The 18789-nt window shown below is 36.3% G+C and overlaps 1 protein-coding gene across 1 annotated transcript in view; it reads left to right on the forward strand.

Annotated features, from left to right (window-relative positions):
• The window catches only part of SGPP1 (sphingosine-1-phosphate phosphatase 1), a 35451-nt gene that overhangs the window by 12721 nt on the left and 3941 nt on the right, over positions 1-18789 (forward strand). The window contains exon 2 of the mRNA XM_080831386.1: positions 11738-11827. Coding sequence (XP_080687512.1) covers positions 11738-11827 — 90 coding nt within the window. The remainder of the gene's footprint in view (positions 1-11737; positions 11828-18789) is intronic.

Consider the following 18789-nt stretch of genomic DNA (forward strand, 5'->3'; position numbering starts at 1 on the left):
CTGTGGAAAGAGCTGAGATACCCATTGACAGATGAATGAATAAAGAAGTTGTGGTATACCTATATAGAATGGAGTATTACTCAGCCATCAGAAGGGATGAATACTTACTATTTATATCTATGTGGGTGGAACTGGAGGGTATTATGCTGGGTGAAATAAGTCAATCAGAGAAGGATAATTATATGATTTCACTCATATGTGGAAAATAAGAAACACTGCAGAGCATCATAGGGGAAGAGAGGGAAAATGGAATGGAAACTCATCAGTGAAGAAAAACCATGAGAGACTTTTTTTTTTTTTAATATTTTATTTATTTGAGAGAGAGAGAGTAAGAAAGCACGAGAGGGAGAAGCAGACTCCTCGCTGAGCAGGGATCCTGACTTGAGCTGAAGTCAGTGACTTAACCAACTGAGCCACCCAGGCGCCCACCATGAGAGATTCTTAACTCTAGGAAACAAACTGAGGGTTGCTGAAGGGGAGGTGTGTGGGGGGATGAGGTAGCTGGGGGATGGGCATTAAGGAGGGCATGTGATGCAATGAGCACTGGGTGTTACATGCAACTGACTAATAATAGAACACATCTGAAACTACTGATGTACTATATGTTGGCTAATTGACTTTTTTTTTCCTAAAAGATTTTATTTATTTGATAGATACCCCTAGAGAGGGAACACAAGCAGGGGGAGTGGGAGAGGGAGAAACAGGCTTCCCACTGAATGGGGAGCCCAATGTGGGGCTCTATCCCAGTATCCTGGGATCATGACCTCATCAGCTAAAGGCAGACGCTTAACATAGCCACCCAGTCACCCCGAACTGACTTTTAATTAAAAAGCACAGCAAAGCAAAGAGACCTAGACAGGTTTAGTATCATCAGCATATATATGCAGAATGAATGATGAGAGTGGGTGGTACTGCCCTTGGAGAGTACATATAGTGAGAAGAACAGAGGGTCTAAGGAAAAAAACCTTAAAATACATTAATATTTAAGGAATGGATAGGGTAAAAAGAAAATGAAACAGAATCTGACAAGTAGCGGTTTGAGAGGTAAGAAGATATCTTAGGGATTATCTAACTAAGGCTGTGTGTGTGGGGGGGTGGTTCTTTCTACCAGCTTAAATTTAAAAAAGGAAATTTATTTGAGGACTAGAAGGAGTATCTTCTTATGGAAGTCAAAATCAAGAAAGTGCTGTCAGGCTTCCTGAGGGAATGGAGCCAGGCCCCTGGAATGCTATCAGAACTAAAGCAGTGCTGTCCATCTGTTTCTTGGGGTTACATGGCCTCTCATTTGTTTTCTTCTCTCTCTGCTTTGGCATGCATGTCAGCCTTACCCCTACTTCTACATTATTTCAGTTTCAAGCATACAACAGAGAGTCATGACTGACTTTCATTCAAATTACAATTAGGAAAAACAATCTAATCAGCTCATTCCAGCCAATGGATTTGCTCCTCTAGGACCAAGCGTCCATACCTGATCCAATAGTTGTAGTCAAAAAAGTAGGATCAACAACAGTATTAGCATGTTTCCAGGGCCACACTGCAGGGGGGCTTAAGCAGTGATATATGCAGGAGTATAAATTGGACAGTATCATAAAAAGAATATACTATAAAGGGAAGCTACAAGTAGAAGAGTGTTTCTAGAAAAGGCTAGTAATATTTTTTGTTTGTTTTGAAGATTTTATTTAGTTGAGAGAACATGAACGGGGGTTAGGGGCAGGGGAAGAAGGACAAGCAGACTCCCTGCCGAGTGGGTAGCAGGACTCAGGGCTTGATCTCAAGACCCTGAGACCATGACTTGAGCCAAAGTCAGCTGCTTACCTGGCTGAACCACCCAGGCACCCTAATTAATATTGTAAAATGCTGCTAAAAGGACAGACAAGCTAAGTACTGAGCTTTATAGAAGACTTGTAAAATAAAAATAGAAAAAACCTAATGTTAACTTTTTTGGTATTTCCTTACAATTTGAAAATAATTTCAACCATATTGTATATGGTGTTTATTTTTTTATTTAATATAATGTGTGATACTTAATTTTATATGACACTTGGCTAGGCCACGATACCCAGATTTTGGGGCACACACTATTGTAGATGTTTCTGTGAAGATATTTTTTAGGGATGCCTGGGTGGGCTTAGTAGGTTAATTAAGCATCTGCCTTCAGCTCAGTCATGAAGCTAGGGTCCTGGGATTGAGTCCCACATCAGGCTTCTTGCTCACTGGGTACCCTGCTTCTCCCTCTACCTGCCACTCCCCCTGCTTGTGTGTACGCTCTGACAAATTTGAAAATCTTTGGAAAAAAAAGATATTTTTTAGGTGGTTATTAACATTTCAATCAGTAGATTTTGAGGAGATTATCTTACATAATATTGGTGGGGCTTTATCTAATCAATTGAAAGCCTTAAGAGAAAAAAAGACTGTTTCCCCCGAGGAAGAGGGGATTCTGTTCACCTACTATCTGTGGACTTGAGCTACATCAACTTTTTCCTGGATCTCCAGTCCACTGGCCTACCCTGCAGATTTTGTATTTGTAGCCTCCATGATCCTTAAAATAAATCCAGTAATAAAGCCAATTCCTTGCAGTGACTCTCTCTCCATTTGTGTGTGTGTGTGTGTGTGTGTGTATGTGTATATCTTACTGGTTTTATTTCTCTAGAGAACTCTAATATTTTTTCTCTATCAGTAAAAATTCCCAGAAAACTTTTTTTTTTTTTTTTTTGGTTAAGATTGATTGATTCATTTGAGAGAGAGAGAGAGAGAGAGTGTGTGCAAGTGTGGGGGAGAGGCAAAAGGAGAGTGGGGAGATGGAGAGAAGGAGATTCCCTGCAGAGTGGGGAGCCCCATGCGGGGCTTGATCCCACGACCCCGAGAGTATGACCTAAACCAAAGTCAAGAGTTGGATACCTAACCAACTGAACTACCCAGGCACCCCTCTAGAAAATATTCTTAATGAATGAAACACTTTCATATTCTTGCAAAATAATTTTTATATTATAGGACTGTACTTACTATAGATACTGTTATCTCCATTTATAGATGAGGAAACTGATACAAAGAGATTATGAAACTAGCCCATTGTCCCACACCTGAAGAAGTAGGCACCTTTGGGGAGTCAGCCTAGCTTACAATGATGAGGGAACAGAAGGCTGGCTGAGGACAAAGCAAAAACTGACACCCTGCAACCTTCCCCCACCCCCACTCCTGGGTGGGACATATGTGACATTCTTTAGGAATCTCCCACCTATCTTAATATTAATACCTTGCTAGAGGGAAAAATGACCTTCACAATGGCAAGGCTTCAATGCCTCCTGTATCTTACAGGTCCTCTTTAGCATATGAAAGTTCTATTGAAACCTCCCTTTTCCTTACCTACCCAACCCCATCCTACATAACCTACCACCCCTCACAACCCCACAGCAGCAGCTCTTTCTGCCCACGGGTCCTGTCCCCATACTTTAATAAACCACCATTCTGCATCACAGATGTCTCAAGAATTCTTTCTTGGTCATCGGCTCTGGACCTCCACCCCACTGAACCTCACCTATCGTCTAAAACTTCATCAACAACCCCCTAAGAGTCCCTCACCTTTAGGGCAAATATTTTGTCTATGCAATCTTGTCCCTCAGAAATTGATAACAGGGGATACCTGGGTGGCTCTGCTGGTTAAGCCATCTGCCTTCAGCTCAGGTCATGATCCGGAGGTCCTGGAATGGAGTCCTGCGTCTGGCTCCCTGCTTGGCGGGGAGTCTGCTTCTCTCTCTCTCCCTGCCGCTCCCACTGCTTGTGCTCGCTCTCTCTCTGACAAATAAAATCTTAAAAAAAAGAAAAGAAATTGAGAACAGGTACTGAGTTTGGGCAGGTTTCTCCACTGAAGAATTAAAAAAATCTACATGTACCATGTGGACTAAAGAGCGGAAAAGCTGCCACACAGAAAAAGATGAAGTGGATATGGAAGAAGAGAGGATCCTGTGACTGTCTAGTTGATAGCTCCAGTTTCTTCTTTAAGCCTTAGCTTCCTTTTGCCTTAGGGCTCAGTGAAATATTCTGTATCCTTACAATACTTTTTTTTCTCTACATAATTCAATTCCTATTATCTACATTTTTATTTTAAACTACTACATTATAATAAATACTGATTTGTTCATCATTGTATGGTATATATAATTGCATGATAAACATTTTTATATATGAATCCTTGGTCCACATTTCTATGCCTTTTTAGGAGAGAGACCACTGTGTCAATGTATATGAACACTTAGAGCTTTTTTATGTATGGACAAAATGCTTTTCAGAAAGGTTGCATCAATTTTTATTCGAGTAGCATGGTATGAAAACAAGGCAGATATATCATTAATGTGGTATCCTTGTCATCTGTTGTTTACATATACACTATCCATTTCTTGAGTTCAAAATACAGTTTTTTTCTGGTGCCTGACTTTGTCCCATATTTAAATTACTATGAAAATTCTAAATTCTATTGAAGACAGTTTTTGTCATTGCTTTAATTGCAGGTCATTTTATTGACTTTTTTACTAACCTCAATGAATGCAAATGACAAATGACACAATATAAAAACCAATTCTGATTATGTGTGGTAAAGAGTTAAGGAAAGCATATCAGTAGGAATAAAACCGTTTAGTAGAATAACTGAAGGGAATGTTTAGATAAGTGTTCCTGTAATAGGCTGTGCAATGAAAAGATTAGATTGTGGTGTGAAATTAAAAGCATCTAGGAGGTCATATGATCTGTTCTCAGTTTGGTAAATTTTTTCTAATTTGAAAATAATGTGAAGGACTTATAAATTTTTCTTTCGCTTTTTTGATAAGACCTAAAGATTTAAGTAAAACTTTCTTATTAGAGGACATAACATAAATTCAGCAAGTAAAGCTCAACATTCTCTAAGAAAAAAAATAAAACTAGAAACTCCTACCAAACTTAAAATTATTACCTATTTGTATAGTGATAAAAGTGTAAAGTAACAAGCATGGTAAATTGGAAAAGGCATCAGGATAGGCCACTGGAAGAATAAGCGTCCCTGGGTCGTTTCTTCATCTGTAAAGAAAGGAGAGTGGAATTAATATCTTTAAGATCCCTTCTACCTCTAATTAAGTTTGTACCTAGCCTCCATTTTAAGAAAAACCTAAATAAAAAAGATCTGAGAGATAATCTGCTTGATACAAGGATACAAGGAATTAATTAAACAACACGCTATTAATGAATGACAGCTTAGTATAGTGGTTAAGAGCTTAGATTTGGGAATTAGACTTTCAGTGTTTGAATCTCAGCTCCATTACTTAATGCCTGTTTAATTCTGGACCTCTCTTTGACTCAGTTTCATTTGAATTAGAATATCTACCCTATAGGGTTGTTCTGATGATTAAATGAGCTAATATTTCCAAAGGTCTTAAAACAGTGCCTGGTACACAGTAAATTGTAAGTCAAGTAAAATTATTTAATCTGTTAACCCTTCAATAAAGAACAAATCCACATTTACTTCTTGTAACATCTTCCTAGAAATGAACTGTGGCTTTAAAAAATCCAGCCAGTTTATTTGTCAAGTAAAGGACTGGGATGGTTAGGAATTAGTAGAGTGTGACAGTCAAGGGGAGGACAGAACAGTTGCAAATACGTGTGCATCAGAAGTGAGAAAAAGGTTGGTTAGATTGTTATTGCAGAGGAAAAGAGGAAGAGGACTTATATAAAAATAGAAACTAGGGCTCTTACAGAATTGCTAAATTTGCCAATGTGGAGAAGACAGTTTGAGTTTTCTGTTGCAATGCTCTTCCCATTTTTAAAATTACTGTACTTAGTTGCTCCTCTTCCACTTACCCTCCCAAGTGCTGAAGCGGCTCTGTAAGAGCTATTCATACCCCAGGCTAAATTTGCTCCCAACCCTGGAGATTTGAATAGGGATTTTTTAAGAAACAGATCCCCATGGGATCCGTATTAGACACTGGAGAAATTCTCTGGGGCCTTGTAGCAGATAGGGCTTGATTATCCAACAGATGGTTATATAAAAATTTCTTTGATACATTAGAATTGGAATGAATGAATGAATGAATGAATGGGTAACTGCCTGAAGGATTGAATTTACTAAGTTCCTCTTGTTTCTACTCTGGTTTTCACAGAGAGAATCAGGAATTTCTTGTTCATCCTAACTGTCTGGAAAGCTGTGGTCTGCCTGCCTGCAGCTGTAAAATGATACAAGCTAAAACGTGTAGTCCTTTTCTTTCCTTTTCACAAATCCCTTCCCTGTAACAGAAATTGGGAAAGAGATCCTATTTTGTTAACCTAAGTCTACATCAGATAAGATGGTAATAAACAGTACTTTCCTTTTTTTTTTTTTTAAGATTTTATTTATTTATTTGACAGAGACAGCAAGAGAGGGAATGCAGTGGGGTAAGGGTTAGTGGGAGAGGGAGAAGCAGTCTTCCAGTTGAGCCCATGCAGGACTTGATCCTAGGACCCTGGGATCATGACCTTGAGGGGAAGATGGACTGAGCCACCCAGGTGCCCTAAATAATACTTTCCTTATTGTGGTTTTTAATAAAAAATATACTTAAATTATAATAGTTACTTGATGAGTTCTGTTGCTAAATTGATACTTTGTAACTTCAGAATTCAAAAGAAACAGTAAGATGACACCAGATATGAATAGGTCAAAAGGACAGATTGAGTTGAAAATGCTTTAGTTCACATATTTGTCTTAATGTGTATATTAAATGACTGCATATGGGTCAGTTTTTGTTATTTTACCTTTTTGAACCCATATATTATTATATACTATACTAGCCTGCCAGTGTGGAAAGTACTATGAAAGAAAACAGGCTGTTGTGATTAAGTTTTTCGCTTTGTTTTACTTTTAGTATACAAAATACAGTTCATAATGTGCTATTGTAGGAAATTGTTTTTATTTCTATACAATTTGGTTACTTTGTTTTAGAAAGTGTATATTAGTTTTAAAAGCTCAAGTTAGGGGCGCCTGGGTGGCTCAGTGGGTTAAAGCCTCTGCCTTCGGCTCAGGTCGTGATCCCCTGGGATAGAGCTCCGCATCCGGCTCTCTGCTGAGTGGGGAGCCTGCATCCCCCTCTCTTCTCTACCTACTTGTGATCTCTGTCAAATAAATAAATAAATAAATCTTAAAAAAAAAAAAAAAGTTACAGAATCCTTACCTAACAATGATTATTCTAAAACAAGCATTGGAAATTCCCTAAGTTTACTCAAAAGGATTTTCAGATTCCAATTTATTGTGATGGATTCCGGAGATGCTCTTAGAACTAAAGGTTAAGGTGGCCCAGGTTTGAGGCCAGGAACTGATGGGCCTGTGACCCTAAGGTTACCATGAATGTGATAAGGTAAGACTGATACCCTCCTGTGGCTGAAGGCTTATGTTTACTTTATTTATCAAGTATTTATTGACTGGCTACTATATGTAGACACTGTTGTAGTCACTGATAATACAGTAGTGAACAAAACAGATTCAAGTTCCTGCCCCCATGGAACTTAAATTTTTTTTTTAATATTTTATTTATTTATTTGACAGAGATCACAAGCAGACAGAGGCAGGCAGAGAGAGAGAGAGGGAAGCAGGCTCCCTGCTAAGCAGAGAGCCCAATGTGGGCTCAATCCCAGGACCCTGAGATCATGACCCGAGCCAAAGGCAGAAGCTTTAACCCACTGAGCCACCCAGGTGCCCCTGGAACTTAAATTCTTGAGGAAAGAGACAATAATTAAAATAAATACTATGATTTTTTATATATGTACATATATATACACACACACACATACATATAGAGATATACATAATATCTATTATATCCTAATATATAAATATATCCTATGTCAAAGACAAGGTCTGTAAGTTCTTCCATTAATGTTTTGTAGCTTTCAGTGTCCCAGTCTTTTACTTACTTGATTAAATTTATTCCTAGGTTATTTTATCCTTTTGGGTGCTATCATAAATTGAATTTTCTTAAATTCCTTTTTAGATTGTTAAGTGCTGGTGTATAGAAACAGAACTGATTTGTGTGTTTTGATCTTGTACCCTGCAACTTTGCTGAATTCATTTATTAACTCTACTAGTTTTTTGTGGATTCTTAAGGGATTTTCTTTTTCTTTTTTTCTTTTTTTTCTTTTTTCTTAAAATCATGTTATCTGTGAGTAGAGATAGTTTTACTTTGTCCTTTCCAATTTAGATGTCTTTTCTTTTTCTTGCCTAATTGTTCTGGCTAGAACTTACACAGTGTTAGATAGCAGTGGTGAGAGGTAGACGTCTTTCTCATCTTGGGGAGAAACCTTTCAGTCTGTCATCATTAAGTGTGTTATCTGTAGGTAGTTCATAAATGCACTTTATCATGCTGAAGAAATTCCCTTCTTTCCTAGTTTTTTAGTGCCTTTTTTTTTTTTAAAGATTTTATTTATTTATTTGACAGGCAGAGGTCACAAGTAGGCCGAGAGGTGGGCAGAGAGAGGCGGGCAGAGAGAGAGGTGGGCAGAGAGAGAGGAAGGGAAGCAGGCTCCCTGCTGAGCAGAGAGTCTGATGCGGGGCTCAATCCCAGGACCCTGGGATCATGACCTGAGCTGAAGGCAGAGGCTTTAACCCACTGAGCCACCCAGGTGCCCCTTTTTAGTGCTTTTATTATGAAGGATGATCATGGGTATTTTTTTCTTAATTCTGTTAATGTGATATATTACATTAATTTTTCTTTGTTGAACCACCCTTGCGTTTCTGGGATAAATCCTGTATCATACATCGTGGTGTATAATACTTTTAACGAGCTCTTGGATTTGGCTTGCTAATATTTTGTAGGAGCTTTTTGCACCTGTACTTACAGGGGATATTGATCTGTAGTTTTTTTGTGATGTCTTTGTCTGGTTTTGGTATCAGGGTAATAGTGGCTTCACAGAGTTAGGAAGTGTTCACTTCTGGGTTTTGTTGTTGTTGTTGTTGTTTTTGTAAGAGCTTGAGAAAGGTGGATATTAAATCTTTTATAAATGTTTGGTAAAGGGCGCCTGGGTGGCTCAATGGGTTAAGCCTCTGCCTTCGGCTCAGGTCATGATCTCAGGGTCCTGGGATCGAGCCCTGCATTGGGCTCTCTGCTCGCTCAGTTCATGATCTCAGGGTCCTGGGATTGAGCCCCACATTGGGCTCTCTGCTCGGCAGGGAACCTGCTTCCCCCATTCTCTCTGCCTGCCTCTCTGCCTACTTGTGATCTTTCTCTGTCAAATAAATAAATAAAATCTTTTTTAAAAACTTAAAAAAAAAGTTTGGTAAAATTCACCAGTGAAACCAACTGGACTTCAGGGACCCAGACTGATGGAAGTTTGCCTGTCCTGTGTACATGTCAGCATGTGGCTTCCAGGGTTACATCTATAAGGAAGAGAGAGCTCATAGAATGATTAAAAGTGGCATAAATCACTTTTACCCAGCTCATTGGCTAAACTAGTCACATAGTCCCAATCTAACTGCAAGTGAACCTAAAAATGTGGAGGAGCATAAGGAGTATTTGATGAACATTACTGTTTCAACACCTGTTCTCTTCTTATTTTTCCATAGCACTTAACACACTTGAACACATAGTATTTAACACATCTTATATAATTTATATATCTTTAAATATCATATAACTTGCATATTTTATGTTCACTATGTAGTGCCTTCCGCCAGCTAAAGTGTAAGCTTATTCTCCTAGAAAACCATACTGCTTACAGTTTCTTGCCCGCAAGCCTTTGTTCATGGTGTTCCTGCTGTTTATAATGCCTTTTATCTTTTTTGCCCTGTACTCCTTTTTTATAAAGATTAAATCCTACTCATCTCCCAGGACAACTTGGATATTATTTAATCCGGGTTAACGTCTTTAAATTAGGTTCCCATCCCTTAGAATCCCTCGGAATTTTTAGGGTATTCTCATAGCACTTACCTCACTATATAGTTACGTGTCTGTCTGCCCCCTTAAACAAGTTTCTCATGCATGTGGAAGAACACTGGAGAAACAGGTAGAGCCTGGAAAAGAAATGATGAGGATCTGAGTAAGGACAGTTTAAGAAGAGTGGAAAAGAGTTGACAGAATCAAAAAGGATTTAGAAGGTAAAATCAGCAAGATGTGATTATTGGTTGAATATGAGGGATAAGGAAGGAATCAAGGATAATTCATGTTTCTCAGTTAGATTATTATGTGGGTTATGAGGTTTCTAAATGAAATAGTAATATGAGAAGAGGAACAAGTTTGGGTGATAGGATGATGACATTGGTTTGAAATATAGTAGGTTTAATTAACTCCAGAGAGAGAGATGTGCAGTAGAAGGTGCAAGTGCAGGCATTGGCCATATGATTCTTAACGCAAGGAAATGATAGGTAGGTCTTTGGCATGTGAAGTAGTTAAAAAATAAGAAAAGCTGAGAGTACCGAGAACTGCTAAGGGCAGAATCCTTATTTATTTATGCACTGTTTAAGGAACAAGAAGAAGATAGGCCCTTGTGTGGGAAACACAGAAAAAAATACATGGTGAAAGAGGAAACAGAATGTGGTACTAGAGAAATCAGGGTATTTAGACTTTTAAGAAAGTGGTGGCCATGTTAAATACAGTAGGTAAGTCAAATCAAAACAACTGTGTAGTAAATCTTGACCACGCTTCTTGAAGCCCTACTAACTCACTTCTTTCAACTTCACTTCTTATTGAACCACATTGATTTCTGATTAAATTGAACCACCTTGGCTTCAGTTTCATGGAGAGATTTGAAGTTATAGGGCATTAATTGTGTCCCCTTCCTTACTCCTTTACAAACTTGCTACTGTGTCCATCCATCATTTCCTCTTTCCCTCTAACACAAGGAGATTCAAAGCCAAGTCACGCTAGTGCCTGATACCAAGAGTTATCTACACTTTGTTTTTTTTCTATTTTTATGACTTTGTGATCCCAGTTTCCCCCCACAATTTTTCTCAAAAAGGTTACCATTTGAAATTTTAGTGGAGGGGCAGAAGTGGAAAACCAATTACAGGGTGTTGAATACTGAATACAAGATAGGGAAGTACCAAGAAAAACTACAAATAGCAGTCAGTGATAGAACTGAGAGGGAGATAATGCTCAGTCTTCCTCCCCAGGGAAGCAAGGATGCTTACATGGATCAGATTCAAGCACTATCCCAGAGATATTTCATTTTGGAGCTACATGAAAAATGTCTCCTACTTGTTTTTCTTCTGCAGCATGCCAGTGATCGTCTTTACTATAGAAACAAAAACGAGCCAGTTCTCACAATGAAGAGTGTAGAAACCCCAGATTTCATTCATTTGTTCACTCATGCAAAAGTATTTTTTTTCCCCCTGATAAGAGAGCACGTGCTCCACAATGAGCTGAGGGGCGGGGGAGGAGGGGCAGAGGTTAGAAGGAGGGGCAGAGGGAGAAGTGAGGGGCCGGGGAGGAGGAGCTGAGGGGCGGGGGAAGGAGGAGGGGCAGAGGGAGAGGCAAAGAGAATCTTAAGTGGGGCTCAGTGTCACAACCCTGAGATCATGGCTTGAGCCAAAATTAAAAGTCAGACATTAAACCAACTGAGTCACCCAGGCACCCCTGCAAAAGTTTTTCTTAAATGTCTGCTGTGTGCCATGCTTGGATTTAGGTGCAAGGAATACAATGGGAAGTAAAGACACAGTTCTTGTTTTTGTGGAGTTTTGTGGTATAGTGATTTATTTCCTTGTTTAAATTTAACCTAATTTATTTAACTGATTTTTACTTTTTTTCCCCTTCAGTATCCTCTTATATATGGACTGATTCTTATTCCCTGCTGGTGTTCTCTAGTTTGCCTAAGTAGAATTTACATGGGAATGCACTCCATTCTGGTAAGGAAAACTTTGTGTTCATTGTGCTTTATGTTTTTTTCTGAAATTGACAGGCAGTTTTATAGTTTTTATAATCATTTTCAAGCTTATAGGAAACTTGAGAAAATATTATTCTAAATCTTACTTTGCAAAAAATATATATAAATGTGTGTATATATATATAAACATGATGTATTAAGAACATTTAACTTAGTAATCATGTATTTTATAGAAAACGGTTCCCAGCAATCACAAATAACCAGATACTATGCTCAGGATAAGATTTCTCCCTCCTTCCAGTCTCAGTTTGATTTTCCTTCTCATTCTTTTCTATGCCTCTTCTACCACTGAGTGAAAGCCAGCAATACAGAAATCAGGGAGAGTTCTACTTATTAGTAAAAAATCACTTATATTTACATATTAAACTCTAGTTTTCTTTTTTCCCCCAACAGTATTTTAGTGCTTACACCAGTTATTTTATTTTGAGAATGCTATTCAGTTTAAAAAGTAGTGGCACAGGGACCCTGTACTCTTTAGCCTTGCCTCACCTGTTCTCCTCCCCTTCCCATCGGCATTTCTTTAATTCTAGCTTGTATCATCTCTTCACCAGATTACAGTAATAGCTTCGTTAGTAGCCCTACTTCCAGTCTGACACCACTCTACAGTGTTTAGTCTCCTGTTATAGTTTACTCCCAAAACACGAATGTGAGGCCATACTGAATGACTCATGTTTACTCAAAGGTAAATTGTATTCCTTATCTCTATACCTTTAAGAATGCTGTAACTTGTGCTTGGAATACCTTTTTTCTTTGTCTAGCTAACTATCTTATCCATTCCTCAAAGACAAAAAACATTCTTATCTCTTAAAAGCCTTGTAACATTCCCCATCTTTCCTGTCTCTAGACTGGTTAAGTGACCTTTCTCCAGAGCATCCTGAGCGTAAATCTAGCGTAGCACTTAATGCTAAACTACAGTTGCTTTTTTTTTTTTTTTTTAAATCTGTCACCCCCTCTAGACAATAAGCAACAGAAGAAAAGTAACTATGTTTTCTCTCTGTCCCTTGCATCAAGTCTGGTGTCTCATAGTACACTGAATGTATTATGTATTTTGTAGATAAAGGATCAGAAAAAAAAGTAAATATGAACTAACTCATGGAATCAAAAAATTTATAACTGGTAACAAATTCTTCTTATCCTTTTAGAATTTTCTACTCATAAATATCTACTTAACTGTTTCATAGCTGTAGAAATATTGGGTTTCTATTTTTTACTTAGATTGCTTACCTTCAGTAGCCGCCCCTTCACTAGTAAATTTCCAGAAGTTGTAAATTAGCAAGCACATTATTTGTGTTCAATAATTTTATAACTATTGGTATTAATTACAAATTGTGAATTTACACATAATTCTGATTGATATCTACTAATTTTATAATGAGACAAGTATCATATTTTTAAGTCAGATCTAATATTTGTCAAGAGAAAATGTTATCCAGCTCTTTGCCTTGTTAGTTATTCCCTTCTAATCCCAAAAGTTAGTAATATTACTCCTAAAAAACTACCAAATGGTTATGAATCTTTGAATGATAAAAAATGGATCCCTGATATTTCTTGGAGGAAAAGATGTTAGATAATAGTACCCATAGATTCATTATCATAATAAAAAGAGTAGTAAGCATCTGATTATATTGAATACATAATCTAAAAGATGTGTTCTTAAAAAAACAGATGTTTAGTGGATTGGTCAAATATTCAAGCTGAGTTCAGTTCAGTTTTTACATACTGGATGCCCCTGTTTTTGAATCAGCTGATGTGAAAACAATATTGATGTTGTATTTTTCAGATCATGCATCTGATAACGCTAGTCCTTTATTCAAAAACCTTCTTGTCCTATGGAATGTTTCATCAGTTTTATTCTGACTAGCTACTGAATTTTATTACATGTAGTATTATAAATTTTTGTTTTCCTTTTAAAAAAGTAAAATCACGGGTAAGTTGCAAACATGTAAATAATGCCCTGTGTTATGACCACAGTTTTTCCTAATCAATAGTACATTGCTTCTAATCATTTGCTATTTGATGTATGAAATTAAACCTATAATGAACCCCACTTTTTTTACATAATGGATCTAAAGTTTTCCCACAATTTTTGCTTTTTCCTATATTTTAATGTTTCAGCCAATTACCTGTGTTTTGAACAATTTTCTTAGTCATAATTTGTATCTTTACTATTTATTGTGAAATTAGTATGGAACTATAGGCAGTATGTGGCCTATGAATTTCCAATAGGTGCTTAGATACCACATTATCTAAGCGGATGTCTTCATTAACATAAGAAAAGAGTCCTGATCATGTTCTAAATAATTTATAATGAACACTTCATTCAGTATTTGCCGTAATCTTTGTTATTGTTACAACACAAAGACTAACAGCTTAGTTTGTTTTCAACATCTACCTACTTTCATAAATTGATTTTAATTCCATGAAAAATATAGAGGAGTTACTACATCTGTTTTTTATTATTAAAACCTAGCTCTCAAAATTTAAATTCATAAAAATGGAGGCCATTTTAAGTTACTAGAATGGGTACTTGTCAAACTACTAATATGTTTCTACATTAGTAAGATTATGAATGTGTTGTAAATTCACTAACCCAAAATTGTACTGAAAGGTTATACGTCTATATGTGGAAAATCTTTTTAGAAAGATACTACCAGATTATAAAGTAGTATGTACTCCTCAAACCCACTTTTGTAACAAGAAATAAACATCAAACCAACCAAACAAAAACCCCCCAAAACCCAGAAACATAAAGAAAGTTCTAGAACAGTCAACATTGAGAGTCTTAATAGTGGCTATTCCTGGGTAATAAGTACTTGTTATTGTTAATCTGTATTTTCTATAATTACATATTAAATTTGAATTTTTAAAAAAATATTTATTTTACAGAGAGAGATACAGTGAGAGAGGGAACACAAGCAGGGAGGGGGAGAGGGAGAAGCAGGCTCCCTGCCAAGCAGGGAGCCCAATTGAGGGGCTCCATCCTAGACCCTGGGATCATGACCTGAGCCAACGACCAAGCCACCCAGGCGTTTCCATTAAATTTGAATTTTTATTAAAGAAAAACATTCCAAAATCTATCCTTAATAGTCCCTTTATAATAAAATAAAATGCATTCCAACAATACATTTTGTTGTTTGAAACTGCTGGCATCACTGGCATTTTGAAATTAGAAGTAGGACACCTAAAATATGTTATAATTGAAAAAACCCAACAACACACTAGGACATGACAGGAGTCCTGAATTCTAATCTCAGCAAATCACCAGCCTCTCTAGGTCTATTTCCTGATCAGGAGAAATGAAAAGGATAAAACTTTAGATTTAATAAGTAATTAATCTTTATTGAATTTTTATATTTTCTATTTTCTACCATAAATTTGATAACCTTGAATATTCCATTCAAATGTGATCTATTAACTTGAGGGCATTATTATAGTAACTATTATTATAGATTATTATAGATATCTATGTTATAGATATCTATTATTATAGATAACTTATCTGTAACTACTTGGTATCTAAAATTATTTGCTAAGGTTTATTTGGAAAATTTGCTACTCTAAGTTCTTTTTGTTACCTTTAACATTTTTTCTTTATTGCATACTTTGTGCTATAATGCTTAAAAGCACCTACTATACATTTTAATGTTATACATTAAATTGATATCACACTGATAACCATCATGTTTATGTCCTGAATTAATTACATTTTGTTCCTTACTTCTGTTTCTGTTGCCTGGAAGTTCAGTTTGTCCTTAACTACGCAGGGTAATAATTACATAAATAATTAATAATTCAATCTGAAAAGGAGGTAGATTTGTATAGAGAGTCTTGTAACAATCTAAGTTTAATATTCCTGGAGCTCTACAAAAAAAGTAGAGGATAATAAATACTGGGTATTTTGTGTTGTACTGAAATATATTTCTAGAATTAAATTTTATGAATTATTTTAAGGAATTCTTAAAGTGATCAAATGTAGGGGCACCTGGCTGGTTCAGTCAGAGGAGTGTGTGACTCTTGATCTTGGGGTTGTGAGCTTAAACCCCACACTGGATGTGGAGATTACTTAAATAAATGAATAAATAAAAACTTAAGTAAGTAATAATAATATAAAAAGTGATCAAATGCAAAAAAGTCTCAAAGTCATTTGATTGATTGATTTATTTATTTTTTCATTTTTTAAGGTACTGTAAAAAACATTTTCTAGGAATGAATATGGACTTATATGTATGGTATGGAAACTATAATTTAAAAAAATAGATGACTTCAGAGCTCTTAACCCTTCTTCCTTTCACTTAACCTTACAGTAAATGTATTATATATGGTTTTATGTAAAAAACTCATTGTTATTTATTTAAAACTTCTAACTTGGTACACATTCTTTGTGAGATTTACAAGGCTCAGAACACTTCCACATTAGCATATTCTGAATATTTTGAATCAGTCATGAAATTTAATAAGAAATAAACCAACAGCTTTTATCCTGGTAGCCAAAATCCTGTAGTTATTTCGCAAGACCTATGCCTTTATGTGGGGAAGAAAGGGTAAGATAGCAACCAAAGGAACATGATCTCATAAAAGTGTAATATATGTCAATTAGGGATTTGAAATATGAAGGCTAGAGGTTTGACAGTCATATAATTTGACAGCTGCATATCCAAAAGCATGGTTACAATTTAGGCCACTTTTGGAATCTTTGAGTACCTGAAGTAAAATTCAATTGATAAGAATTCTTAGGTAACTTTTAGTAGTATCAGTGAATATTCATGGAAGACTTCATATTCAAAAAAAAATGTTGGAAATTTAGTTTTTCACTCCAGTATTTAATTCCTAATGCTGAGAATACTCATTTTTTAAAACAAATGTATTGAGCACCTTCAAACTATGAGATTAAATACATAGCTCTATGATAGTAGTCCAGTTTTCTTTATTAAAAAAATGGAAATTAAGGTAACCATACATTTTTATCAAATTTGGACACTCCTTGAAAGGGGACAAAAGAGCAAAATGAGGTTGTTCCAGGTGAGCCATATCAGGGTGTTTGTGAGGATCAAATATGGCACTAAATGTAAAGCATTACAACAGTGCTTTCAGTACAGAAAATACTATTCCCTGAAAATGTCTTTAGCCTAAGTTAAAAAAAATTAGTTTCATCTAGTTTTTGAAATAAGTTGAAAAGTTTCTTCTATTTCTCTTACAGAGTTCTTATCAAGCAGGATTATATAATCAATATGATGAATCTAAAGAAATACTCTGTCTCAGTTTAACTAACCAAATGTTTATTGCCTGCTTACCATGTGCCAGCCGTTGGGTATATATGTATAAATAAGATAAAGTCTTTGCCTTTGAGAAATCACTAAATAGGTAATATGTAATATAAATATGTAATGCAGTGATTCTCAATTGGGGCTGCAAAATGGAATCACTGGGGAGCTTAAAAAAAAAGAAAAGAAAAATTGGTGTCCTACTCCTACTTCAATTTAGTTCAATCAAAATTTCTAAGGATTGGGGCACCTGGGTGGCTTAGTGGGTTAAGCCTCTGCATTAGGTTCAGGTCGTGATCTCGGGTTTCTGGGATCGAGCCCAGCATTGGGCTCTCTGCTCAGCAGGGAGCCTGCTTCTCGGCACGGGGCGGGGGGGGGGGGTACCCCCGCCTGCCTCTCTGCCTACTTGTGATCTCTGTCTGTCAAATAAATAAATAAAATGTTAAAAAAAAAAAAAAGTCATTGGCAAGTGGTCCGAGGACATTTAAAAAAATTTTTTTTTCTAAGGATTGGCCCAGGCTCAATATTGGTCAAGTTCCTGAGTGATTTTTAAAGGGCACAAGAGTTGTGAACCTTCTCGGTTTTCTGGCAGAAATAGAAAGCAAAGAAATGTGGTAACTGTAGTAGCAGGTTTGTTGGAGATGCCATGGAGGTAAAGAGGAGGAAATTCCTCATTATGGGGGTTGGAAGAGAATATTTATGAAGGAGATAGGTGCCTGAGCAGACTCTCAAAGGATATGTAATGGTTTGCCTAAAATATAGAAGGGAAGGTAATTCCGAGATGACAGAAAATGGAGTCTATAAATTCATTATGGGATCTGGCCTTGAAGTGTTATTTTTTCTCTTAAGGTTTTTTATTTTTAAGTAATCTCTGCACCCAGTGTGGGGCTCAAATTCAAAACCCTGAGATCAAGAGTCACATGCTCCACCAGAGCATTATGCTAGACAGAAGCCAGATGTGAAATGCCCTATGTGTTCTTCTAAGGAGTTTGAATATACAAGTGATATTTATTGCCTTAGTTCATATTTTCATAAACATTTTGCTAAGTGATTATATCTTTCTTTGACCTACTATCAAAGCAGCCACTCTATAAAGAGAACACAGTTACTTTTAAATTATCTCATTTCATATTTTAGAATCAGAAAATAGCCACAAAAACTTGTTCTATATGGAAATAAAATTTTTAAATGCTTTCCTAAAGATAGTTGTAATTGTTGAAAAACAGAGTAAAGATACTCACTTTCAAGTAATTTAGTAGATTTTGTTAGAACAGATAAATTCTGTAAAGGATTTATTCATTCATCCAATAAATATCTGCATGTCTACAATGTACTAAGCTTCCTAGGAAGGTGGTGGTTAAAGAGGATAATTTCCTCAAAATTTTTAGCTGCATATGCAGTTCTTACTCTAGCAATTGTCTCTATCCTTAGCTATTCTTACATTTCATTGTATTCTGATGTAGAATTTCATATTGTTTAGAACAATGCATTGTACTGTTGACTTTGCTGATCCTTGGTAGAGTTTTTAGAGAACTGCTGCACAGTGAGTACAATGGCAGGAATTTGGGGGGAGTATACTGAAGTCTTAAGTATAAAAGGCAAACTTTATAACTTCAAAACTTTTGAATAACATACCTTTATGATCTTGTGGCAAGGAAGGCTT

This window comes from Martes martes, assembly GCF_963455335.1.
Source record: "Martes martes genome assembly, contig: scaffold_253, whole genome shotgun sequence".
Classification (NCBI taxonomy): domain Eukaryota; kingdom Metazoa; phylum Chordata; class Mammalia; order Carnivora; family Mustelidae; genus Martes; species Martes martes.